General features: G+C 45.9%; 2 protein-coding genes across 2 annotated transcripts; one reads left to right on the top strand and one right to left on the bottom strand.

Moving 5' to 3' along the window:
* The first annotated feature begins 13,773 nt into the window (after positions 1 to 13,773).
* LOC123496904 (BTB/POZ and MATH domain-containing protein 3-like) lies at positions 13,774 to 15,032 on the top strand. The gene is made up of 2 exons (XM_045232317.2): positions 13,774 to 14,298; positions 14,350 to 15,032. Exons 1-2 carry the CDS (start codon positions 13,774 to 13,776, stop codon positions 14,884 to 14,886), a joined length of 1,062 nt encoding a protein of 353 aa, XP_045088252.1. The 3' UTR covers positions 14,887 to 15,032.
* A 269-nt stretch (positions 15,033 to 15,301) lies between these two features.
* Positions 15,302 to 17,842, bottom strand: LOC141039140 (uncharacterized). Its single transcript, XM_073506451.1, has 3 exons — positions 17,675 to 17,842; positions 17,512 to 17,591; positions 15,302 to 15,464 (listed from the first exon to the last, which is right to left on the bottom strand). Exons 1-3 carry the CDS (start codon positions 17,840 to 17,842, stop codon positions 15,302 to 15,304), a joined length of 411 nt encoding a protein of 136 aa, XP_073362552.1.
* Positions 17,843 to 26,902: the final 9,060 nt, after the last annotated feature.

The following is a 26,902-nucleotide window of genomic DNA, read 5'->3' as shown; positions in this document are numbered from 1 at the left end:
TATGTTACTCCCATTGTGGGTAGTCTTAGACCATATCAGGATTCACCTGAAAAAATGGAGAATGTTTCTATCACGGTATCACCAAACTGGATTAATAATAACAGAAAGTTATATGTCATCGCATTCTTTGATATACCTCCCATCTGTGCGGTGTCGTTCATCTACATAGCATACCTATAAGAGTCAAATCTCGCATGATTATTTCCAGAACATGAAATGTGAAGAAGGCGTCAAAGGTAAAATAACAATGTACGAGATTTCTTACAGTTTAGCAGATTTGCATCGTCGCACCAATGTGAGTTTTGGAGCCCTGCAGAGGCATTGTGGAAGGTGCAGAGTAAGCACGAAATAAACTCAATAGCTGGTAAGGCAGGTTACCTCTGGCATGAATATAACACATGGTGTTTTTGCAGCTGGATCAACTCCGTGCCATTAGCATCACGCAGCTTCATGCAAGAAGGCGCATACTCGATCATTGCAATTTGCATGCCCAAGCAAATGCGGAGATACGGGACGTTGTTTTCTCGCGCATGTTTGGCAGCAAGAATTTTTACCTGGACACCTCTGTCTCCAGAGCCTCCCGGAACTAGTACACCGTGTGCACCCTGAGGTGGAAAACTCTTTCAGATTTCTGCATAATTGCCATCGTTTGAAAATATATGCAGTGCTACTGCTTACCTTTAGTAGACCCCATGTTTTTTCATAGGCATCAGGCGTCTGTACAATGAAACAAGACCCAAGATCAGTATATATATTCACCATCATAGAAAGTGGAATTAAAATGATATTAACCAGTAAAAATGTGCTGGCCACTTGAGCAGCAGAATCTTCAAGATCACAGGAAGGAACCCATTCTTCAAACATTTGGTGCAAACTCAAACAGGCTTCTCCCGTCAGGAGAAATGACAGTTTCAGGCATTGCCAACAGGAGTTTCAGAAACAAGCGGCGTGGTGCAGGCTTGGCAGCTGCGGCCGGGCCACCATCACCGGAGCTCGCATCAGGCATCTCTAGCGAAGTCATCCCATCCGGAGTAGCCCTCGTCGGCCAACGTTGACAACCTGCCCTGCCCGTGGGAGCGCCACATGCATGTGGCCCTGCATGAACCCTCACAGCATGCATAACCCCCTCCATGGCCGGGTGCGCCAACGCCTCGCGCAGCACCGCCTCGTCCGCCGCCGACACGTCCAGCTCCGTGATCCACACGGCCGGGGAGCTCCGTCGCCGCCAGTTTGTCCAGCGCGTCGCAGATGACGGCGCCCACCGGGTACGTCACGTGGCCCTGCACCCCGGTCCCGCCCACGGCCGCGCCGCGCTTCTGCAGGCTCGTGACCAGCGCCGCGCACTGCTCCGCCGTCGCGTTTGGGTCCTTGGCGTGCTTCACGTTGTAGTCGTTCACGAACAACGCCCGCGTTGGGTGCAGCGGCGAGCTGCCCGCAGATTAGTACCGTACCGGAAGTTTTATCTGAATATGACCATTTATTAGACGGACTCTGCCTAGTTCATCGCCAACACGGGAATCTTGCACGGCCGTCAGCTACGAAAGATGCTAAAGCGCACAAATAAAAGAGGCCACCGAGCCCAACCCGTGACTCAGCACAAAAAAGTGCGCACGGACGAAAAGATGGCCTCCGAGCCCAGCCGTGACCCAGCACCGATAAGTGCGCACAGACCAAAACAAATGCAGTGAAAAGATCCCCTATGAGGGCACAGTCGTAAGAAAATAGCGCAATTGCATACCCGGGTTGGCACGTGCTATACATTAGCACCGGGCTTTTTGTTATTTCCCCTGCATTGTCTTCTTCCCTCGCATTCAAATTCACATCCTCACCATGCGCAGAGCATCGGCCCCCCTCCCTGGCTTGCCGCTTCCACACCTCAAAGGTAGTGTCTGCCTCCGCCGTCGTGGCCATGGCCGACAGAGCTCCGGCGAGGTCCTGCCGCCTAAATTGCAGCACGACCACTAGTAGGTCCCATGGTGTGGATACCATGGATGCAGCTCTAACGCTGTCCGATTGCATGGCGCAGTTGCCATGGTTGCAACATCAATAGTGTCACCGCCTTCGACTTGCCATCGTCGTCGACATGCACCACCATGTCCACAGGGAAATTTCTAAAGCAACAAAAACTCTGGGACTCGATTGAAGTAGAAAATTAGCTGGTTCCAACAAAAAATAATGTCTGTTCTGTTCCAGCAAAAATATCTATGTAGCAAAAACTTCAATAGTTGATTCTAGCAAACAAATTAGCGAGTTCCAGCAAAAAACCCAACTGGTTATGGTTACAGTAAAAAAATCTCAGTAGCAAAAAATTGCAATAATCTACAACCAGTTACAACAAAAAATAATGCTTTCCCCTCAAGAAAACGCCTCGGTGGCGAGGCGCGTCTGGTTCCAGCACTAGGGGGACACTGCTTCGATCGAGAATATCGCGTGGCCGGTTGCAGCTTTCCAGTTAGTGTGAGCTAACCTGAAGGCGGTTATATGGAAGACTCTGGAATGAGCTTCGTCGAGCTCGAGTGCGGTGGAAGCCACCATAGTTTCATTTCTTCAGTTTTTGCTATACATATGCATGGGCTGTCCTTACTAGGTGCACGTGCACCCATGAAACTCTGTAATGGTAGTACTATAAACCATCTTCTCCCTTAATAATAATATAATACTATTATAAATGAAAGCGGCCAGGTCCGTCCGTCTGGCGGCGCGAGGCAGAGCGACGGCACGATGAAGAAGAGAGGCGGGTCGCTAGTTGGTCAGAGGAGAGTGAGGCTGTGTTGGTGTTGCCCTTGAGTATGGCGTCGTTGTTCTCCACGACAGCGTTGATGGAGAGTTGGAACGTTGAGCGTAGCTGAGTTCAAACACTAGCTAGGATCGTACGTACGTGAATGAGTTCGTGGTGGAGTGCGTTATGCATATCTGAGCTAGGGAAGATATATATAGACCAAGCTGGCTACCTAGCGTGCTGTCAGGGTGGTGGTAAACTAACTATAGACGACGAGCATATATTCCCACACCACATGCATGCACCGTTAAGCAAAGAAAATGCATGACTCGAAGCGGACCGTGCACGTCGACCGGCCGGCATTTCACCTGGTTGTATATATATAGACGCCTTGATCTGAGTATGTATATATATCTTGATCTGAGTCAAATCCTCATTCCACATAACCTATCATCCAGCCTAACATGCATGGTCACCCTCCTCACGTCCAAATACAGATTTTGGCAGTCCCTTGTAACAACACATCCCCACCCTACATCTTTTCATCTTTTCCTCATTTGCAATCATGTGAAAGGATTCGGTATTTGCATCATCTTGGAGCAGCCATATTTCACTAGCTTGATCTCTGGGGAAAAATAGATACTACTAATCTCTACTCCCTCCGTTTCTAAATTTTTTTTTAGATTTCAACAAGTGACTAAATACGAAGCAAAATGAGTGGATCTACACTCTAAAATATGTCTATATACATCCGTATATAGTAGTGCATTTAAAATCTCTAAAAAAGATAAATATTTAGAAACAAAGGAAGTACTTCCGAAAAAATCGCTTAGGCCCCGCGTTGCCTATCGGGCGACATGGGCGGTGACCTCCACCTACGGCGAAACCACCCACTCCTCCTCCCTTGCCCCCTCGGCGGCGCGGGGGCAGTTCTCTCCTTCCAGCGCCATCTTGGTGTTCGTGGGGAACCACTCTCGCTGATCTGTGTTCGCCGGTGCCGCAGCTGGTGTGTGGCCTCCTCTGCCGGCTGAAAAAGCTCCTGGAGTACAGGGACCATAGTCAGAGTTTGTGGTTGTCCCGTACATGGCCTTGGTGCGGCAGGCCTCTGGCTTGGCCCTCTTAGATCCAATCTGGATAGGGGCTGCCCACTGCGGCTGCTCGCCAACTAACTCCGCCTAGGTTGTGGAGTCCGAATGCATCGGAAGGAAGCCTCATCCAACGGTGGCAGCTATGCCCAGGTATGTTGCAGCTGCTCTGGTGGTGACGGCTTTGTCCACTGGTGGGCTGCACCCGTGCCGGGGTTTCGACCCGCCTCCTTCACCATTGCGTGGTTGGTTTGGTTTGGGTGCACATCAGGGATGACAGTGATCTGTCTTTCGTGCTCTAGTTCCGCAATATCGGTTTTCGGTCGACAGGCATGGGCATGGTTCTCTTCGGCGAGGTGGTAGTCTGTGGTGGTTTGCTTCGTTGTCGGTGTAGGTCTTTGGTGACTTTCGGCTTGCGGCGATGGCCTCCCTATGGATTGTGGTGACCATCGGAAGGTCATTGTGAGGATTCCTCTCTCTAGACCCGATGGTTGACTTCGACAGGGAGAAGCAAACTATCAACGACGACTTGACGCAGAGGGATGATTGTGCAGTGGCGGCGGTCGCGCATCACGCACACATGTAGCTACTGGGATCATGGAAAAGTGATGGCGACGACACATGAGTGACTTTGATGGTTGTGCTACTTGAGCACATGCTCTCGAGCTATGGGGTGGAAGCCTAGGTGCAACCTAGTTGGTTATACCTGGCAATGGCGATGTTTTTATGTCGTTACCTTGTTGAAGGCATTGCTCGGATATGCTCAGAGTGGTTCTTCAGGGTGAAAAATCTAGATTCTGACTTTGGGTGGTTGGATTCGGTGACGACAGCACTTAAGTGTTGCTCCCTTCTTGAAGGCGTTGTTGTTGAAGAACCTCATTGTCCGTGTGATGTCATGATATGGTCGATGCAGATATGGTCATTAATATAGTTTGTCGACCGCGGATCTGATGCTTTGGGGTTTCTCTCTTTTTTTCTCTCGCCTATGCATAGTTTTGGTCTTAGATGACTTTGCTATTCGATGGTGTGTTTTTCTGTGCGTGTGTTGGTGTTGGTTGTGTGCATCTTAACTATGCAGAGGCCGGTGTATGCTTATTGTGTTTGTATCCTGTTGATGCACTGATTCATTTTCCCACCAGCCCAAGTGATCTATTGAGGAGACTTGACTACGTGTGTTTATCGTTCTTTGTGTATACACAACAGCTTAGGCATCTAGAACACTGGAATACGCGAGCCGTCCACACGCACCCCCTCCCCGGTTGCTCAGCTATGGGCCGTCCCATTTCGTGATTTTCACGTCCCTTTCTCTCATCAGTTCGGGGAAAGTTCTATTACCTTCCCTGAACGGGTTTTACCTTTTTAATGCGTTATTTTTGGTTCTTTGGTTTTTTGTTCTTCTATCATTTTGTGAATTTCCGAATTTAAGGATTTTTGTTAAAATACACAAATAAACTGAACTCCCTAACATTTTATGAACTCACGATCATTTTATAAATATTTGAAACAATTTACAAAAACAGAAACATTTTTTAAAATTTGTGAACATTATTTCAACCAACGAATACTTTTGGCTTTTTAGAATAGTTTTTGAAATTCACGATTTTTAATTGGCAATTTGTTTAAACTTGTGGAACAATTTTTTATATTCAAGGATATTTTTGAATCGGTAAACATTTGTGAAATTTGTAACAGTTTGCAAAATGCAGATTTTTTGAAAAATTATGACTTTATTAGAAATCCAAGATTTTAACAAAATTGTAAATATTTTTCAGTATTCATGATTTTTTTGGAAATCCCAATTTATTTTACAGACATTCAACACAAAATAGAAAAAAAAAATCAAGAAAAACAAATAAATGGCTGCCCCGCCAGCTCATGGGCCTGCACAAAACCGTGCGTGAGAAAGAGTGGGCGCGCGTCTGAAGGAAGAACGCCCCTATCTTGTGGAAGCCTCGCTCAAAGACAGAGCGACATGGGTCGGCCCAGTTGCGCGGGAAGCCACAGCCTCGTTTTTTCACGTTTTCTGTTTTTCTATTTATTTCTTATTTTTGGTTATAATTCCAAGTATTATAAATAAATATATTACAGAAAACAGTTTACATAAAACATTAAAAAATTGACCAATCATTTGATTTTTTAATACATATAGAGAAAAGCTTTCTCATTTATATAAAAATTGTATACCAAAAATATGCAATTTTGCGTGAAAAAAGTTGATCATGTATTAAAAAATGTTAATCCAAAATTTTGAAAATAAAATCTTAATCAAGAATTGACAAATGTTAATCAGGCATTTGAAAATGTTAAACGGTATAGAAAAAAATATTGACCATGTATCCGAAAAATGTTAAACTTGTATTTGACAAATGTTAAAGGTGTTTAGAAACAATACTGACCATGCATTCAAAAAATATTAAACTTCTTTTTGAAAATGTTAAATATGTATACAAAAATGTTGACCATATATTCAAAAAATGGTAATCTGTTATTTGAACAAAGTTATACATGTATTAAGAAATTTATTAGATATATTACCAAACATGTGTATATAAAAGCAATGAAACCTGAGGAAAAACAAGAAAAAACGATGAAAAGGAGAAAGAGACAAACTGAATCAAAGAAAAACAAAGAAAAAAGAAATAAATAAAAAACAATGAGAACCGAGAAAAGAAATAAATAAAACAAAGAAAAGGAAAAACAATGAAAACATAGAAAGAAACAAAAAGGCGGGGAAAAAACAAAAGAACCCAAAAAACCAGTGAAAAACCGGCTTTTTTTCCCTTAAGTAAGCAGCGCTGCCCGTTATCGAGGAGACCCAGTATCTCCCTCTTTTTCTTCTCTATTTTTTTTAATGGTGCGGCCGAACCGTTACTGTAGACTCTTAAGATGAGAGCTCGTTCCGTGTCGCTATAAGCGAGATATAGTTGCTGCGTTGAAGGACTCGCGTCGCCCTAGAACACGAGGCGCTAGCATAAGGTGCTAGGATTGATTTCCTGATCTAAGTATAGTTGGGCCACCAAATTCTGGCGTTTGGTCAACTTTTAGTGAGCTCGCCGCGTTTTCGAAAAAACAAAAATGGATTGCTCACTGCGTTACGGCATAGGTGGGTAGAGAGACAAACCCGGCCAGCCGGCCACCGCTGCCACTTTTTTTTATTGTTCATTGTTTTTTAATAGCTCACCATAGGATGAAAAGTTTTACTGGACCACGTGGAATACATGGTGAGCGATCCATCTTTTTTTTATGTGTGAAACGTGATGAGCTCACTAAAAGATGGTATTTTCTTATAAATAAAAGGCTTGGATCGATCATTCCAAGCATCCTTTCATGTATGTCAGATTTTTTGACTTCCGAATAATAATAAAAAATGACAATTTTATGTGTCAACTTTTTGAGATGGCCCGCTATGTCCGCCAGTGTGACACCGCCCGTTTGGTTAGTTTCCATAGCCGGCGGTTTGGTTCTTGTAGTTACTCGCGGCTTCATCCGGTTATACCCGACCACTGGCTCAAGACACTCGGTTCACTTTCTGGCGGAAAACGTTCTAGTGTATCTGTTTTTTTTAACGCAGTACAGACGCAAGCGCTCATATACACGCGCGTACACTCATCCTTATGAATGTACACACGCACACCCTATCCCTATGGATGGTTAGAGGGACTGTGGTAGTGTAACTGCTTATGAGATGTATAGTGTGACCTTGTTGGCTTCCTGCAAATGAGTTTCTCCAGTGTAATCATAGTGTTGAGACAGAGCAAACTCTGTTTTGCTGTGCAAATGAGTTTGCTGTTCATATAATCAAACAATGCGTCTTGAGCAACTGCTCCATATGATCCACAATGGCAGCACCTGCATCAATCAAGACGGCGAGTACTTCCTCACCTAGTGTTGCGAATATGGCGTGTGGCAGACACGGTATATATGGTCTATGTTCGGCAATACTACAAAGAACATGTCACATTTGGGTAGTAATATACCTCTCAGTTTTTTCAATTTCCTTTGTTTCTCTGTCCTGTTGTTTACAAACACTGCCAAACAACAGGACTTGCATTGACATAGTCGCCCTGTTTAAACCCCTTACGTACTCTGCCAATACTCGGTAATTCAAAGTTCTCATAGTCAGGGTGATAACGTTCATGATGACCGCCGGCGCCACCAACAGCAGGACGCCAACGTCCCTGTTGTTCTGTTGGTTCTACCCAGCCGTTTGTGGCACTCCTAGTTGTATGCTGGGCATCGGGTTTATGTTGGTTCCTTTATGTAATATACCTGTGTTGGAACATAAGGGGTTTAAACTGTCCAGATCGCTGAGCTACCGTACGTGAAAGTGAAACCACTGCCAGCAACAACCATTGATCAGTTCACAGCTGCGTTTTTGGGTGGTCACTGGTAACGACATTATGCCCAAATACCGGCCCTCGCACACACGGATGCATCCACCTTATTTCGGATGACACGTCTCCGGTTCTATAGTGGGATCTCTTTTAGCTCACACGAGGTGATGGGTGGAAACTATATATTGATTATCCTTCTATTAACATTCCTCTCTTTTTTGGCTCGTGCCCGGTAAATTTGGTTGAAACCGCCTAAAACGAACCATTTTGTTCCACTTAGTGGCTTATGTGATATAAAGTCATCGAAAAAATTGTCTTTCCATGCATTGGCCGTTGGCCCATGCATAAACCATGGTAATCAGGGCCGTATGTCAGCATGTGCAACTGGAGCGGTTGAACAGGGCCCCAAAAATTGGAGGCCCCCCGGCCGCTGGTAATTAAGCTGTTAAACAGGCATTAAGTGAAAAATGATTGAAATATCGCACCCCAAGGCATCCTACTACTCCCAGTGCCCTCTCTCGATGCATTGTTGCTATTTCAAAAAATCAATTTCACAAGCCCCAAATTAACTAATGGACCCATCGTTTCTTCCCCATCTTGATTCTTTTCCAATTCTCCTCGGGAATAATGCTTCACGATTTCCCCAAAAGAAAGGCATTAATGGCAGCAAACTGGCGTGGTCATGTACTCCAATCTTCTATATATTGGGGAGTTCTCCTCTCAATTCTCATATGCTCTTTTGCATCATTTAGAACCCTGTAGAGATTGGAGTCGCCCCTTGCACTGCTTTGTCACTGACCTACCAATGAACCATCGGATCGGAGCTTCATTTGCAGTCTCGCATGATCATAAACTACAGAGTCCTGGTAAGGTGGTGGCAGTTCTTACACCCAGTTTGTTGTTCTTTCTTGGATTTGTGCATCTGGTGGTGTAATTCCACATGAAAATTATATTGCTGCAGTGAGAACAGACTATACATTTTAATCCCCTCTTTCAAACGCCGGGGCCTAAATTTTGATTCACACGGGGCCTCTTATTTTCTAGGTACGGCCCTGATGGTAATGTTGAAGAAGTTTTGATTTGCCCTCTCACGAACCATCGCGGAGAGATAGAACTCAGGGGAGCTCAAGTCAGAGACCTCCAAACGAAAGATCCTATCCCACCCTTTGCAAGCTTGACTTGGTGTTTTACAATGAAGATTGGGACTACACGGGCTAGTTTTTTTTTTTAAGATTGGGACTACACGATCCCACGCTCGTCTTGGCCAAGCTGCTATGGGCGGGGGTGACGGGCATGGACCCCAGCATGGTAACACTCAGGGGCAAGGAGGCGACGGGGTCAACAAGGTGGTCCTGCCTCAACGCCTGCATGGAGGTGTTCCACGATCCATGTACGGTTTTACGTGACACAAGTGAAACGTCGTAAAATAGAGCAAATTTTGTAGTGAACCCGTCCCAGCAATTCTACATAGCTCATCCCCCCCCCCACTTCAAAGATTACTTACGCCACAGCCCGAAGTGGGCTTCACAGCCCAAGAAGGCTTTGCAAAGAGTGACGAAGCCCGATATGTGGAGGATGGCGTTGGGCATAAGGTAGTGGAGTTGGACCCCATAGAACTCTAGAAGGCCCCTAAGAAAGGGATGTATCGGAAAGCCTAGTCCTCGGAGGAGGAAAGGTACAAATCCGATCCGCTCTGCCCCATTGGGTGTGCGGTACTTATCATTGGGCACTCCTTTGTCTATAGCCACCAGTTTGGGGCGGACTAGGGTTAAAAATACCGCTAAAGACGGGTATGGGGGCCCACCACGACTCCCTTATCAGATATGTCGAGGGATGGGACCGCAAAACTGCCAAAGGCCATCAAGAATCTCGAAGGATAAAACTTCGCCTGTAAGGAATCGACCTTAGCATAAATAAACTTCGGACTTGGAGTCCTCAATCAATAGTCTTCGGATCTACAGAGACCATCACTGCTCATATTTACACGTAAGGGCAGAATCCGATGATGAAACTATAAAAGAACCACGGGCCCAGATAAAGTCCTCGGACCTAGAAGACGACATGGATGATAGAACTCGCCTACGAAGCCGAAGACAGGAGATGAAGCTATTCCGACAAAGGACCAACGTCCTCGGCTTGAAGACTGGTTCAGGGGCTACTGACGTGTCCTTTCAATAGTTGGGTGCACACCACATCAGCTCACCATTCATGGGTCGGTCCGAAGACCCACCGACAGATGAAGAATGGGCTGCGCCCATCGTGGCCCTCGGCGTACTCAAGATGGAATCCCCTGAAGACTTGGCGTACACTTCAAGGCATATTCAAATGATCAGCATGTTATCCCTAGTTGTAGCCGACATACTTGCAACCCTAGATACCCTATGTGCCTATATAAGCCGAGGGGTTTATTCTGTAGAGGCAAGGTTCTAGAGATTAGAGCTCACATACGATCTAGAGGTAGATCATCTTGTACATTGTACTTCATCCACAGTCAATACAATACAAGCAGGACGTAGGGTTTTACCTCTTTGATGGGGCCCGAACCTGGGTAAATATTGTGTCCCCTTTACTTCTTGTTACCATCATGCCAAGATTACCAGCCCCCTACCCGAGATCCGCCAGTTTTTAGCACCGACACCGACCACAAGGAGCAATGGTCTGCTGCCCGCAGCAGCAGAAACCTTCCACTCCATCGGTTGTGCAACAACGGTGACGGCGAGTAGCATCGTCGGCGGGCAGCATCAGCCGCACTGGCGGGGAGCAGGGGGGCGGCGAGCAGCGGCAGCTTCCAGCCATGGCGTCAGGGCAAACGAGAGAGAGACAGAGCAAGGTGGAGGAGAAGAAGCTCAGGTCCCTTCGTCGGCTCCGGCGACGGCGACCATGTCCACCACGGAGAGCCCAATGTTCAGGAGCTCGAGTGCGTGCTCTGGCGCACAAGGACCTGATTGATTTTTTCCAAAACTAACAGGGACCCAATTGCTTTTTTACAAAACAAATAGGGGCATGATCGCTTTTTTACAAAACTTACAGTTGCATGATTGCTTTTTTTAAAAACTTATAGGGAAGTGATTGCTCTTTTAGGAAATTACAGGGGTCCGATTGCTTTTTATTTTTGTAGGGACCGACATGTGGGCTCCACATGTCATAACGGTCAACTGTCGATCCAATATAATAGTGACATGACGGGTGGGCCAGACATGTCATAAGCACACTTAAAACTTAATCGTTCAACCACTTGGGGTTTTTTGGAACAGCCAACCAAAATAGTGGTAGCGTTTTGAGAAATTAAAGAAAGTGGTAGTTTTTTTGTAACCCCAGCCCGAATGTGGTAGTTTTTTGTTATTTGCTCGTCGGAAGTGAGTGAAAGACGTTGGATTTGATACCTTAGGAATTAATACGATGAACGTCCTATTTAAAATATCTGGAGATTCTTCCCCATTCAACACTCGTAACACCACTCGAGTTACCTCATCACCAGAAACACCCCAATTGCTCTGAAAAAATGTGTTGGAAAACCGCCTAGGCAAGGTGCTTTGGTTGGAAACATCTAAAACAATGCTTCTTTTACTTCTTTCTCAGTATAGGTCTCAATAAGCATGCCATTCATAACATCATCCACCTTTGCATGGGACATGGGATAAAACCTCCTCAATGTCCACAGTAGGCTCACCATCACACAAATTCTTATAAAATTCAGCCGCCATAGTTCCTATATCCTCCTAATCAAAACACACCGTTCCATCCTCCCTCAAAATCTGATATATTAAATTTAATGTTTGTGACCGGAGATTCTCAAACAGAGGGATTATTGTAGAGACAATTCCTTATTTAACACCGTCTTAAATTTTCTTTCCCTTTTGACACCCAAAACTTTTTCTTCCTTATGTAACACTAAGTCTAAATGTTGTTCCCTTTGTGATACTTCCATCCATTTTGACCACTAACGGTGTTAAATGAAACCTGAAAAGACAATTGTACCCCTATTGCAACTTGTGAGCAAATTATTCACATGACCAAAGAAGCATTTTTTTTCATGGTTACATATACAATAATCATCGTCTACACCAATGAACCAAGTTTAATTCCAAAATATGGACACAATCCATATCTCGGATTCAAATTCAAAATTTTAGGTTTCAGTTCAAAAATCGGATAGAACCCCCCTGTAATTTGATGTCATATCCCTGCACACAATTCACATATACATAATTCATTACACAATATCAACATTTGCCATAAACATCCAGGTTCGGATCCAAGCACACAAGTTCACATCCAAGCACAACCAGGTTCTCATTCATGAGTCCAAGTCCACACGTACATCAAATGAGCAACACAAAAGTTAAGCCTTCTTTTGCTTCTTGAGCTCATTGCAGGGCTAGCTAGGTTACTTAATTGTTTTCCTTCTGGTGCCCATTGCAGGGCTAGCTGGATTAGTTGTTTTAGCAAGCACTAGCTTTTCCCTTTTGGCCCATTACCTTCACATGATAATCTGTTTGCTCTGTGGGAACATGAATAGGCTCAGGTTGATAAGATCCAGCTCTTGATCTGCACTTGTCCATGTATGATATGTGAGAAAATGGCATTAACTATGCATAATATGTGAGCAAATAAAATCCAGAACTAATGCTTTTAACTATATCTCCCTCGACTTGGGTGTCCATGGCTTCACGCTCTTGCTATTTGAATAATTGGCAATTTCATACATGAGGGAAAAGCTGGATTGCCTCTCATATCTGTTCATCTCTAGCAGTTCATGCTTGTAGAGATCTGTGCTTCCGATGAGGAGCACTAAATTTTTATCTTTGTGGAATTTTTGGGTTGCCGATTGCTGATTGCAGGAGCAGAAGAAGTCATGCATGCTTGCTTGCGGTATGATATGTGAGAAGCTTGTATTTGGGTGGGAACAACAGCCATAAAAACCGTTTCTAATCGCCGGCCTTCAATTGACAGATGCATACATTTTGGCCCAAATGAGCTGAAATTTTTCCACATTAGTACTGGACTAGTGTGTGGGTACGTGTTAGATTTACTGGATTTTGTTTGCTTTTACTAGCAAGCAAATGTTGTAGTTTGAACTAAAATTTAAACAAGGCAACGGAAATCTCTGCAAAAAAGGAAAATGTTTTTAAGAACAAAAAATCACAATCTAAACAATAACCATTAACCCATCACTCAACACAGCTAGTCCTCGTACTTTATAGACTTCTACTACTTTTTTTTAGAAGAGACTCCTACGCCGGAACAATTCGGGCCAGGCGGGAATTTTTCAGACACGGTTGGCACTTGCCCTTGTGGAATTTCCTGACCCTGCAGCCCACGCCGGAACAATTCGGGCCAGGCGGAAAATTTTCAGCCCACCGCGCGGATTTTTCCTGGGCGGCGCCTCGTTTCTAATCCAACCTAACCTCGCACCGCCGTCACTCATCCCCAACGCCAAACCCCTAGTCTTCCAAGTCTCACTCACACCTCCCGCACCGCCGCCGTCCCCAATGCCGCCTCGCCGTCGATCACTCCCCGGCGCCGCCTCACCGTAGCCCGCTCCCCTCCCCTTGCCACGTCTTCCCCTGCCGCTCGCTCACCAACCCCACCCCTGCTGGTCCACATCGCCCACAAGATCTAGATCGTAGGAATCATGTCGTTCGCCGGGGTATCCCTTGTTGCTGACGGCAGGCTTGTGCAGCCACCTTCCGGGGTGCCGGACACCTACTCCAGCACGGCCGGCAGCGGCAGCGACGGCTGGTGGTATCACCAGCTTGTGGTCCAAGATTACTCCCGTGTTAAGGATATGCCCACGGGAGTGCACATCACGGGCCGCTCCTTCACCGCTGGAGGCTATCGATGGGCCTTGAAGTTCTATCCCAATGGTGCCCGTGTGGAGGACGCCGGTTTTATCTCTGTTTATCTTGTCCTTGATGAGGATGTTGCGCGGCCGGTGAAGGTGCATCGGCAGTTTAGTTTGGTCCGTCAGGTTCACATGCAAGAGCTTGCACGCATCCGCGCAACCGACGCATTTGATTTCTCTAGACGTGGTATTGGTTCGGGTCGCCGTCGTTTCGTAAAAAAAGAGGACCTTGAGAAGTCAGAACATCTCAAGGGTGATCTTTTCACTATCCGGTGTGACTTCATCATTGCTGAAGCTGCTGCTACCTTTGTGAAAGTGCCACCATCTAACATAAGCTAGCACCTGAACCATCTCTTGGTGACCAAGGTGGGCACCGACGTGACATTCGAGGTCGGCCATGAGATGTTCGACGCGCACCGGTGTGTGCTCGCGACCCGTTCTGCTGTCTTCATGGCAGAGCTTTTTGGTCCGACGAGGGAGGGCATTCCTACAGCCAGTGCCATACAGATCCAAGACATGGAGCCTAATGTGTTCAAGGCCTTGCTCAGTTTCATCTACACTGACTCAATGCCCAAGATGGAGGCGGAAGGAGAAGCCGCGGCTCAGGTTATGTGGCTGCGACACTTGCATGCTGGGGCGGACAGGTATGATCTCCCACGGCTCAAGTTGATGTGCGAAGAGAGGCTGTGTGGGCTCGTAGATTTGAGCTCGGTGACACCCATCCTTGGTCTGGCAGCGCAGCACTATTGCAGCCGACTCAAAAAGGCCTGCTTAGAGTTCCTTAAAGTCCAGTCTACTAAAGATTTGCGAGGAGTCATGGCGACCAGCGAGTGGGAGCATATAGCTGCAACTGACCCCTCTGTTATGAGCGAGCTCATCGCTAACCTTATCTTGAAAGCATAGTTCGTTGGTTGTAATGGTGTGTTCTCACTTAGACTAAAATGTGTCGGTACCTGAACCTGTACGAGGAATCATGCGCTTTGGTCACTTGGTCATTGTATTTTGGAAATTTCAAACTATCAATATGGTTCATGGAATGTCTCACTGTATGGGTACCGCGAGCTGAATGTTTCTGATATAAATCTCTTATTAATCATGCAATCTCCGGCTGGGCGAAATGCCATACCGCCTGTTGTATCTATGTATGATCGAGAAGCTGTCAAATCTGCTGCTTCATTGAAAGAGTTGCTGAAACTTTAACCCTAGATTATGGTGCGGAAGAGGCAAGACAACGAGAGTCTCTGATGTTCCTCTTCTAGCTATTTTAATTCCAGCTCATGAACTGTACAGATCGGCTTTGCATTTGCCCATCGACATGCTACGGCATCATGGATTCATGGCCACCTCCTTGTGGTCGTTGGCCGATGAGGGGCTGGAGCCAGACGAGGCCGTAGAGGGCGAGCCCGATCTGCTGGTGGGCGTTGTTGAACACGTTCTCCAAGTTGCTGATGGACAGCGCTGCCGCGGCGGTGGCCAGGGACCTACACGGCGATGTGGCAATAGAAGAGGACCCTGATGGCCTTGGTGCTCTTGACATTGCACCTGAGAAGGATCACATCGATGCACCTACGTATGCCGGCCGGCAATGGCAGAAGGAGAAGATGATGATGAACAGGGCAAGCTTCTAGTCTCTTCTCTCTCTCCGCTACCACCTCATGCTACTGGACATACCCATCCAAGCCATCCCTTTCTTGCAATGCTCCCCCTCACCTTAAATACTAGTCCTAGAACATTAACAATGTGCAGAGAACCTAGCTGAACTACACAATGTGCAGAGGACAACAACTGAGACCAATCAGCGCTGGTGAAACGCTAACCGTTGGTGCGATGCAGTGACCGAAGGAAATTGCGGTGGAATGAAAGAATCTAGCAAGCAAGTTCAGGAATGCAAGATTTAGCTGGTCCAAGAGCACATTTTGGCTCGGCTGTGCTTTTACAGGTCTGAGGGTATGATGGTGTGAAAGGGTGGCTTTTGTGGTGGTGGAGCACCCAAACAGCAGGATATTGTTGGATGCTGCATCGGCATCTAGACGAGGGATTTTCTTTTTCTTTGCAGAAAGAAAGCGGTTTCAGAGATAACTGTGTGTTGTTCAACTGTGCCATTGAGTTTGTTTGGCAAAGTTGATCGTTTCTTTTGATCAAGATCAGCACACCTCAGAGCAAAGGCATCTGCTGCTTTAGTTTGTGTCACGGCATTTATTTATTTTTTGCTCTATTATCTTTTTCTGAAGAGATGTAAATTAAGTATCTCCTGATCTAAAACAAAAGTTTCTTTTTGAAAAGGACCTAAAGCAAAAGTTACTCCACATTAGTTGAAGCCCTTTTCTTGGACTTTCAAATTGTCAATCTGCTTCGATATTCTTTTTGCCTGGGCACTTCATTTCAGTATATTCGCGCATCAGGGGTAAAAATTCTGCACAAATAATCCCTCGCCTTCCTAGACACTCCCTTCCTAGTGGCAACTTCAAATTATTCAAACCCAAGGCAAACTTGTCAGGATAATTTGGACCTTCTTAAGAAAAAATGTAAAAAGAAGGTTGACAAAATTAGATGGCTAACCTGCACTAGCAGTAATGGAAACAATCAACCTTATAATTGGACCCTTTATAATGACAAAACCCAAGTGGAAGTTCCTGTATCCATTTTGCCTTCTGTAGTGGTCTAGCAGAGGCCATGCCAGAATTTTCGGACTGCATGCCAAGCACTGCTTCAAGCGTGGGATCATAAAATGAAGCTTCATTCCGGAGCTGCTTCTTGTTACGGCACTCGCATATGCACCAGGATGTGATCAAAGCATCAATTCCAAAGGATTCGCTGTTTAAGCGTGTCATACCATTTTACATTAAATTCAGTGTTCAGTAGACACATGTCATTGACAAGCACACTCGATGCGTGCCAGCAACGACTACGGAAAGCCCACACTTGCCCTACCTACAATTTAATTGTTTCTCTATCTACTCATCTGTAAATTAATATAAGAGCGTTTAGAATATCTAAACGCTCTTATATTAGTTTACGGAGGGAGTACAATATAAAACAATATGGATAAAACTCAGAAAAATAATGCAGATGCGTGCAGGCAGGCAGTAACCAAGCTCCTATTGGCACTTCGATACAGTCTTCTTGGCGCCACGAGATATCCTCAAGGAATCGGTAGCCCCCCTGCATATTATACAACAGTCGTAAGTTGAAGATCACAGCGGTATAACTGGTGCCCAATACCACCAGGAACCGGAAACACTGTTGCGTACTTTGATCTGATGAGCTGAGAGTATGCAATTTATCTCTGTTTTTTATGTTTTCGATAGTAATTGCTAACCAAATGATGTTACAAGTTGAAAATGTACTGGAAGGTTTAAAGCTAAAGAAACGTGATTAAACTGGGAACTGGTTCTTGGCCAAGAAGGCATTGGTATATTGTTTGAAAGATTTTAGACCCTGATGACTGCTAGTGTAGGTGGCATTGCCAACATGAATAACATACAATGTGTTGTAAACTTGTTGTACGTAATGGAATATATAGCACACCGTAAGGCGTTCTCAATCTCAAGATTCCCTGGTTCCGTTTCCAAACCATCAAAAATCGCATCACAAGCCTTTCCATAATCCTGGACAAACAAAGTAGAACATATAAGAAGTTAAAGTTTTTCCATGAAAATGATTCAAGAAAAAACAGTTCGGCTGAGCTCACCTTCATCAGCACTAGAGATGCTCCCTGCCGATAGCACGCCTTTGGCCAATCAAGGCGCTTCATTCTACAAGTATAAGCATCTGCAAAGGCTTTGTCTCCCTTGCCAATTTGGAGAAAGCAGAGACTCCTACCTGAGTACAGGGTCGCATCCTCGTAATCAAGGCCCATTCGCCTACACTCAACCAAATCAAACTAGCAATTACTGAGTGCTAAAACATACACTGAATGACTGGACTGAAGCGCCTAAAGACAATTTCAACATTACCACCCACCAAGGATCGAAAAGGAAGAAATGAGTAAAATACCAGACTCGGTCTGTTATCAAGAATCACTAGTAGGAAAAGGGGCTTTTATCCCGGTTTGTAAGGGCCATTTGTCCCGGTTTTCGAACCGGGACTAAAGGGTCGTTACTAAAGCCCTAACCCTTTAGTCCCGGTTCTTACACGAACCGGGATAGAAGGTCCTCCACGTGGCCGCTGCTGCCAGCCCAGGCAGGGGGCCTTTGGTCCCGGTTGGTGCCAACAACCGGGACCAATAGGCAGGGCCTTTTGTCCCGGTTGGTGTCACCAACCGGGACCAATAGGCAGGGCCTTTTGTCCCGGTTGGTGTCCCCAACCGGGACCAATAGGCATCCACGCGTCAGCATTTTAGGGGCTCGGGTTTTTGTTTTTTTTTGAAAGGGGGGGGGGGTTGGGGGGTTTTGGGGGGTTAATTTAGGTGTTTCATATATTGTGTTAGCTAGCTAATTAATAGAGAGAAGTGTCCTCTCTTATCTCCGTGCTTGGTCGACGCTACGTACTATATACGTACGGAGAGGACTAGACACGCTAGCTAGTAAGTAAATGAAGGAAACAGAAGATCGTCATGAACATATGCATGCAGAGAGAAGTGATATCGACCACCTCTCCTTCTCCGAGAGATTGGTCGAACAACAAATTCTCGTATATCTATCTGACACTACCGGCTACATATATACAATAATTATCTCTTACAATATAATCTCCTAATTAAATTGTAAGAACACAGGGTCCACATAGTATTCTCCGTTTTCAGCGATCACGTGGTCAAGGAAGAATGCCGCCAATTCCTCTTGAATTGCTCGCATACGATCTTCTGCTAGGAGTTCATCCCGCATTATATATATATATATATATATGAATAAATGAAACTCGACACAAATGATGGTAATAAAATAAAATTGTGAATATTGTTGCTTACGCACTTCATATTGGTCGTCAGAGTAGCCCCGCTCACAGGTCGTGTGGCGGATAGACTCGCAAACGTAGTATCCACAGAAATCATTCCCTTGGTCCTGCCACAACCACTTTACAAGAAATAGAGGTCAATCTAACTGATAAGCAAGCATGCTAAATGGTATTGATGAAACTAGCGCTTGAATCACTAGGAGATGTGCGGAACATGCTACTATAGTACTTACTTTCGGGTGTCTAAATTGCAGCTTCTTCGGCAGTCCCGGAGCTTTTGTGGTGAATTTTCTCCAAACCCTGCCAGACAAAGAAAACAATTATTTGATATCAGGAAATGAACGAAGTTGCCGATATGGTGGATAATGATCAATTTAACTTACTTCTCGAGCATTTGAGTCATGTCCGCATAGTCCTGGGGATCTTTTCGTCTCGAGTCTAAGACGGTTACTACTCCCTGCTCAAGCTTAATCTCTAGGAGAATATAGTGGAAGCTGCGCATGCATGCATAAGTCATCAATTACATTACCATAACCTGGACTAATAAGGGAAACCGAATATGCACAAGACAGTAACACTCACTTGAAGTTGTAAGGAAAGAGTATTATATCTTTGTTTTGATTTAATACCAACGATCGTAGCAAGTTGGCCTCGGCTTCTTTGGGATGTTTTTCAACCGTATATGCATCTATGAGATTTGTGTTAATGAACCCAATATCACCGATTTGTCTTTTCTTCAATTCGGCGATCTTCAATCTGCATAATATAGTGAGGATAATTATAAATACATGCAATGAAAGAGCTGACCTATATAGAGAGACTTAATGACAGAATTAGTACTACTTACAGACAGTAGCAAGTGATCGTTGATTTATCGAGGGCCTTTTGATTGTAAAACTGGAAGAACTCGTCAAATGGAACATTCATCAGTTCAATTCCAACGAGGTCATGCTCCGGTTTAACTCTCAGCGTCAAAGTATTCATCCCATCAGACTCTCTGCAGGTTTTCATGTACCAATCATGTAATCTTCGCATCATCGTTGTTAGAGATCTTTCATCTTTGACGAGAGGCTTCCCGTAATGGTATTTGTGTTCGTCCACCTCCATGATTTCATAATGTACATCGTCGGGCAGGTAATCTCCAAGATTGCTATAACCGGCCACCATCCTCGGATCATTAGCGACGATGTCTTTAGACACCTTGAGCGGGGGGCACGATTGGTTCGCTTGTTCGCTGAGCTGGGCAATTTTTTTCCCAACTCGTCTTTCTTTTAACCTTTGATCACTGATAGTACTTCCCGACCGCTCCGCTTCGACAAATGTCTTTGCAATAATGCGCTAATAGTTGCCTTTCGGCGGAGACTTTGGTGGTTTTGTCAGGGCATCCAGAGTGCGCTTCGCTTTCACCGGATCTACCTTCTCCTCCGGAGGTGGATGTTTCTTTGCTTTCACCCCTTCAAAGAAGTTCTTCACTTCGGCTCGCACGATCTTCGCGTTCTCCTCCTCGGTCCTCTCGTATGGTAACTTCTGTGGAGTCTTCAGAGAAGGACCGAATCTGTATTGCCTCCCGCCTCTGGCAGCTGTACTGCTAGACGCCGACAGAGCAGACGGAGCGGCTGCGACTGTCTTCTTTCCTTGCTTACGAGGCGGAGGAGAAGGACTACGACGCGCCGGAGCAGCCGAAGCGGCGGCGGGTCTCTTCCGCCCTTGCTGACGAGGCGGAGAAGGAGGAGGCTGGCTGCTCTGGCACGCCGGCGCGGGCGGAGAAGGAGGCGGAGTGCCGCCACGCGCCGAAGAAGGAGGCTGATGAGTGCCCTGATCACTCGCCGGAGGAGGAGGCGGAGGAGGAGGCGGAGTGCCGCCACGCACCGGAGAAGGAGGCTGAGTGCCCTGATCACTCGCCGGAGGAGGAGGCGGCGGCGGAGTGCCCTTACTCGCCGGAGGCGTCCAGTTCGGAAGGTTAATGAGCTCCTTCCGCCATAGGCACGGAGTCTTCAGAGCTAAACCCAGCCGAATCTCCCCTTCACCGGTAGGGTGGTCAAGATGGAGGTCCTCAAATCCCTCCGTTATTTCATCCACCATCACCCTAGCATATCCTTCTGGAATCGGCCGGAAGTGGTAGGTTGCGCCGGGTTCAGGAGGTAAAACAGAGCCAACAGCCGCCTTGACTTTGAAGTTCTGCCATTGCGCCATAAGGTGGCAATATTGAGACTCCGTGATAGCATCCACGGGGTAGCTAGCAGGAGCCGTCAAGACATGCTCCGGCTGAAGCAGCTCGGTGGAAGCCACACTGCTTCTCTACTGAGATGGCGGGGTAGCTTCGGGGGTAGTTTCGGCATGTCGATTGCCGTCTCGTTCCTCTAGCGCTTGAACCCTTTCGTGCAGCTTCTAAATTTGGGTCTGCTCCATTTTTTTCCTCCTCTCCTGGCTTTTGTAACCGCCTGCGTCCGGAAAACTAGCCTTCCACGGAACGGAGCCTAGCGTGCCTCGTGTCCGTCCAGGGTGCTCAGGATTCCCGAGGGCCATTGTGAGCTCGTCGTTCTCTCTGTCTGGAACGAACATCCCTTCCTGCACTGCATCGATATATTGCTGAATCTTCTTGACTGGTATTCTCAAAAGCTCGTTCGTCCAAACGCACCTCCCTGATACAGGGTCCAAGGTTCCGCCAGCCCCGAAGAACCAAGTCCGGCAACGGTCTGTCCAGTTCATTGTCTGTGGTTCGATCCCTTTTTCAAGCAGATCATTCTCAGCCTTGGCCCACTTAGGCCGGGCTTTGAGGTAGCCACCTGACCCCGTGCGATGGTGAAGCTTCTTCTTCGCAGCATTCTTCTTGTTTGTCGCTGACATCTTCTTACTCTTTTCCGATGTCTTGTGGGCCACAAATGCGGGCCAGTGATCTCTGATCTTCTCATACCGGCCGATGAATTCTGGTGTCTCTTCTTTGTCGACAAACGTTTTCAGCTCATTCTTCCACCTCCTGAATAGGTCTGCCATCTTCTTAAGAGCATGAGACTTGATTAATTGCTCTTTAACTGGCTTCTCCGGATCCTCCTCTGGCGGTAGGGTGAAATTTGCCTTCAGCTCAGTCCAAAGATCATCTTTCTGCATATCATTGACATAAGACACCTCAGGGTCTTCCTTCTTAGGCTTATACCATTGTTGGATGCTGATCGGGATCTTGTCCCTAACTAGAACCCCGCACTGAGCAGCAAATGCATCCTTTGTCCGGATGGGTTCAATCGGTTGGCCGTCGCGCGCGATTGCTGTGATCTCAAACCTTTCATCCGAGCGCAACTTTCTCTTCGGGCCTCGTCTCTTTACCGCAGTTGTGCTCGATCCGGAGGGCTAGAAAAAGGAAGAAAGACGAGTGTTAATTAATATGTGTACATACCAAAACAATGAATGCATCAATTAGCTAGTCAGCACAGGCTTAACTAATATATTTACCTGGCCGGACTCTGTTCGGTCACCGGAGCCGTCACCACGGGCTCCTTCTTGCACCAGCATTGGGTCACCGGAGCCATCATAATCATGTCTTTCCTCCTCCACTCTTCGATCACCGTAGCCTGCTTCTTCACCCTGTTCTTCCATACCATCATTGTCGTTAAGATACGATAAGATATCACCTCCGGCTAAGATTATGTCCCCCAACACCTCTTCTGCTTGCTCGTCTCGTCCGTGCTCCATTGTTTATGCAAATATTACAACATGACAATTATTACACAAACATGACAGCAGGTGGTTAGTGAAAACGTAGACCTAGCTTATTCCGGGTTTGGGGTGGCCTCGGCAACGCTTCAAGGGTAGGGGCGCGGCGGGAGGGGGTAGGAGACCGACATCGTTTTTTCTAGGGTTTGGGTGTCCTCGAGAGTTTTGGTCGAGCGAGAGGGCCGGGGGGTGCTCCCGTGGTATAAGTTATCACGGTCGAGAGGGGGTATAAATATCGACCGTCCATCATGTTGAAGTTATCTAGGAGGGAGTTATATATATCGACAACGACGACATACATACATGGGAAAAAAATGTTATCGGGGAGGGGGTATATCGACCCCCCCCATGTGTTGAAGTTATCGGGAGGGGGTTATATTGACAACGACGACATACGTACATGGGAAAATAATATTATCGGGGAGGGGGTATATCGACCCCCCCTCGTGTTGAAGTTATCGGGAGAGGGGTATATCGACGACAGACCAGATAAAACATAAGAAAACGAAGAAGAAATAAAAAGAGGGGAAGAAGAAAAGGAATAGAGGAGAAGATCGAAGAAAAAAAGAAGAAAAAAAGAGGAGAAGAAGAAAGGAATAGAAGAGAAGAAGAAAAAATAGAAAAAAATTCTATTTTTTCTTCTTCTCTCCTCTATTCCTTTCTTCTTCTCCTCTTCTTTTTCTTCTTTTTTCCTCTTCTTATTTATTTCTCCTCTTCTTCCTCTCCTCTTCTTCTCCTTTCTTCCTATTTCATCATTGTTCATATTTCATATTTCATATTTCATCATGTTCATATTTCGAAAAAAGTAAATGTTTTGCCTAATGCATTGTTCATATTTCATCATGTTCTATGAACAAAAAAACATCATATTTCATTCACATCCATGCATACATCATATATGTGATCATCTATGAAATAAACATCATATTCTATAAAAAAATCATTACATATATATATATATATATATGAACAAAAACAATTATGATAACAAGCATATATATCATCATATATAAAAAAACAAGCATATATATATGAAAAAAAACAAGAAAAAATGCTAGGGAGGGCGCCGGCCGGACCAAGGTGAGGAGGACCGCGGGGTCGGCGGCGAGGATGGCGACGGGTCAGTGGGCGCGCGCTCGGGGTAGGGGGCGACGGCGGCGAAGGGTGGGGCAGGGCGACGGCGACGACGGGGACGGGCCGGGGCGGCGCGCGTCGGGGCAAGGGCGCGGGCAACGGCGACGGCGACGGCGGGGGCGGCGGGCGGCGTCGAGGCAGCCTGGCGGCGTCGGCGTCGTCGGGGCAAACTGCAGATGAACTCTGAAAAATTTCCTAAGTGTTTGCTTATATAGCAAAGCCTTTGGTCCCGGTTCGTGGCACCAACCGGGACCAAAGCCCTCTTTTCAGCAGCCCAAAGGGCGGGAAGCGGCGCCCTTTGGTCCCGGTTGGTGGCACCAATCGGGACTAAAGGGGGGCATTGGTCCCGGTTGGTGCCACGAACCGGTACCAATGCACCCCTTTAGTCCCGGTTGGTGGCACCAACCGGGACCAAAGGCCTCTTGCTGCCCGCGTCGCGGGCAAAAGTTTAGTCCCACCTCGCTAGCCGAGGGGCGCCCGCACCAGTTTAAAAGCCCCGGCGCGGCTGCTGTCTCGAACTCCTCTCTATAGCAGGCTTCTGGGCCTAACTTTGGCGCGCTGCCCGTTGAGCCCTCTAGCCCTTCTAGGCCTGTATTTGCAAACCCGAGGGTTGGAAGGCCCAGCGGGCAGCGCCCCAACAATTTTTTTTTGCTGTATTTAGTTTTTTTGTTTTCTTTTTTGCTTTATTTATTTTGTTTTGTTTCTACTTACAACAAAAAACTTATTTATTTTATTTTATTTTGTTTCTAATTACTTATTTATTTTACTTTATGATAATTATTTTTGCTATTAAAGTTTCTATCAAAAAAAGTTCTTTATGAAAATTCTTTTGCTGTATTTAGTTTTTTTGTTTTATTTTTTTTCTACTTACAACAAAAAACTTATTTATTTTATTTTATTTTGTTTCTAATTACTTATTTATTTTACTTTATGATAATTCTTTTTGCTATTAAAGTTTCTATCAAAAAAAGTTCTTTATGAAAATTCTTTTTGCTTTTAATGATTTTGAACAGAAAATACTTCGATAATTTTAGTTGCATCAATTTTATATGATTTTAGTTTCAATAATACTAGAGGTTTCTTATAATGTTTTGAACAGAAAATACTTTGTTAATTTTAGTTTCATAAATTTTATTAAAGTTTATTTTATTTTGTCGTAACACAAGAAGTCCGGAGTTGTAATAAGTTATTAAAAATAAAAAAGAGGCGCAATGCTCGTTGATTAGCTTCAAGCCTTTCGGAATAGTGTAGACTGCACTGCACATAGCTCCATGCAGTCTACCTTATTCCTCAAGGCTTGAAGCTAAGCAACGTGAAGGTGAGCATTGCGCCTCTTCTTCATCGTCTCTGCACTCAGGGCTTATAAACCGCTCCTAGTGCCTCTCAGCTAGTGAGGTGGGAGTAAAAAACTGCTTAGTAAGAAACTCTAGTACCGGTTCGTGCCACGAACCGGTACTAAAGGTGCTCGTGGGGCCACAGCCTCATTAGTACCGGTTTGTGTCCCCAACCGGGACCAAAGGGTGGAATTGGTCCCGGTTCGTGCCACCAACCGGGACCAATGGCCTTGCACAACGGGTGGTGGTGGGAGTTTAGTCCCACCTCGCTAGCTGAGAGAGAGCCGCACCTGTTTATAAGGTGCGGTGCGCCTGAGCTGTCGAGCTCCTCTCTAAAGCAGGCTTACGGGCCTAACCTCTCTGTACATGCCTGTGGGCCTACTGGGCCTTCTGCGGGCCTGAATCCTGGCCCATGGATGGGTTTCTAATCGTATTCAGGCCGTGGTAGCCCAGTAGGTGGCATAATTTTTAATTTTTGGCCTGTTATTTTTCATGCATTTACTAATTATTTTGAGCTATAAGACCCTAAAATTGAAAAGCATTTCAAATGAACTCTGAAAAGGTTGAAAGTTGGCATGGTATCATCATTTCATCCACATAGCATGTGCAAGAAAGTTGAGAGGGTTACGGCAAAAACTAGATGCACTTCATGTACAAAACGGACATTTTCTTATTGCGCCGTAACCATGGATAATCTTCATCGTTTATCAGGATGCTTGGGTCAGCCTTGACTTTGAAGGGAGGAATTTCATGAAACTTTTCATAATCTTCAGACATGTCTGTCTTGCCCTCCACTCCCACGATGTCCCTTTTTCCTGAAAGAACTATGTGGCGCTTTGGCTCATCGTATGATGTATTCGCTTCCTTATCTTTTCTTTTTCTCGGTCTGGTAGACATGTCCTTCACATAGATAACCTGTGCCACATCATTGGCTAGGACGAACGGTTCGTCAGTGTACCCAGGATTGTTCAGATCCACTGTTGTCATTCCGTACTGTGGGTCTACCTGTACCCCGCCTCCTGACAGATTAACCCATTTGCACTTAAACAAAGGGACCTTAAAATCATGTCCGTAGTCAAGTTCCCATATGTCCATTATGTAGCCATAATATGTGTCCTTTCCCCTCTCAGTTGCTGCATCAAAGCGGACACCGCTGTTTCGGTTGGTGCTCTTTTGATCTTGGGCGATCGTGTAAAATGTATTCACATTTATCTCGTATCCTTTGTAAGTCAATACAGTCGAAGATGGTCCCCTGGACAACGAGTACAACTCATCACAAACAGTGGTGTCACCTCTGAGACGTGTTTCCAACCAACTGCTGAAAGTCCTGATGTGTTCACATGTAATCCAGTCGTCACACTGCTCCGGGTGTTTGGAGCGCAGACTGTTCTTGTGTTCATCGACATACGGGGTCACCAAGGTAGAGTTCTGTAGAACTGTGTAGTGTGCTTGAGACCAAGAATATCCGTCCCTGCATATTATTGAGTCCCCTCCAAGCGTGCCTTTTCCAGTCAGTCTCCCCTCATACCGCGATTTAGGGAGACCTATCTTCTTAAGGCCAGGAATGAAGTCAACACAAAACCCAATGACATCCTCTGTTTGATGGCCCATGGAGATGCTTCCTTCTGGCCTAGCGTGGTTACAGACATATTTCTTTAGGACTCCCATGAACCTCTCAAAGGGGAACATATTGTGTAGAAATACGGGCCCCAGAATGACAATCTCGTCGACTAGATGAACTAGGACGTGCGTCATGATATTGAAGAAGGATGGTGGGAACACCAGCTCGAAACTGATCTTATCAACTTGGCATGCTCTTCGTTTCTGAACAAACGTTTCAACCGTGG

The sequence above is a fragment of the Aegilops tauschii genome, chromosome 1 (assembly GCF_002575655.3).
Source record: "Aegilops tauschii subsp. strangulata cultivar AL8/78 chromosome 1, Aet v6.0, whole genome shotgun sequence".
NCBI lineage: Eukaryota > Viridiplantae > Streptophyta > Magnoliopsida > Poales > Poaceae > Aegilops > Aegilops tauschii.
This window is presented reverse-complemented; position numbering and strand designations above follow the sequence as displayed.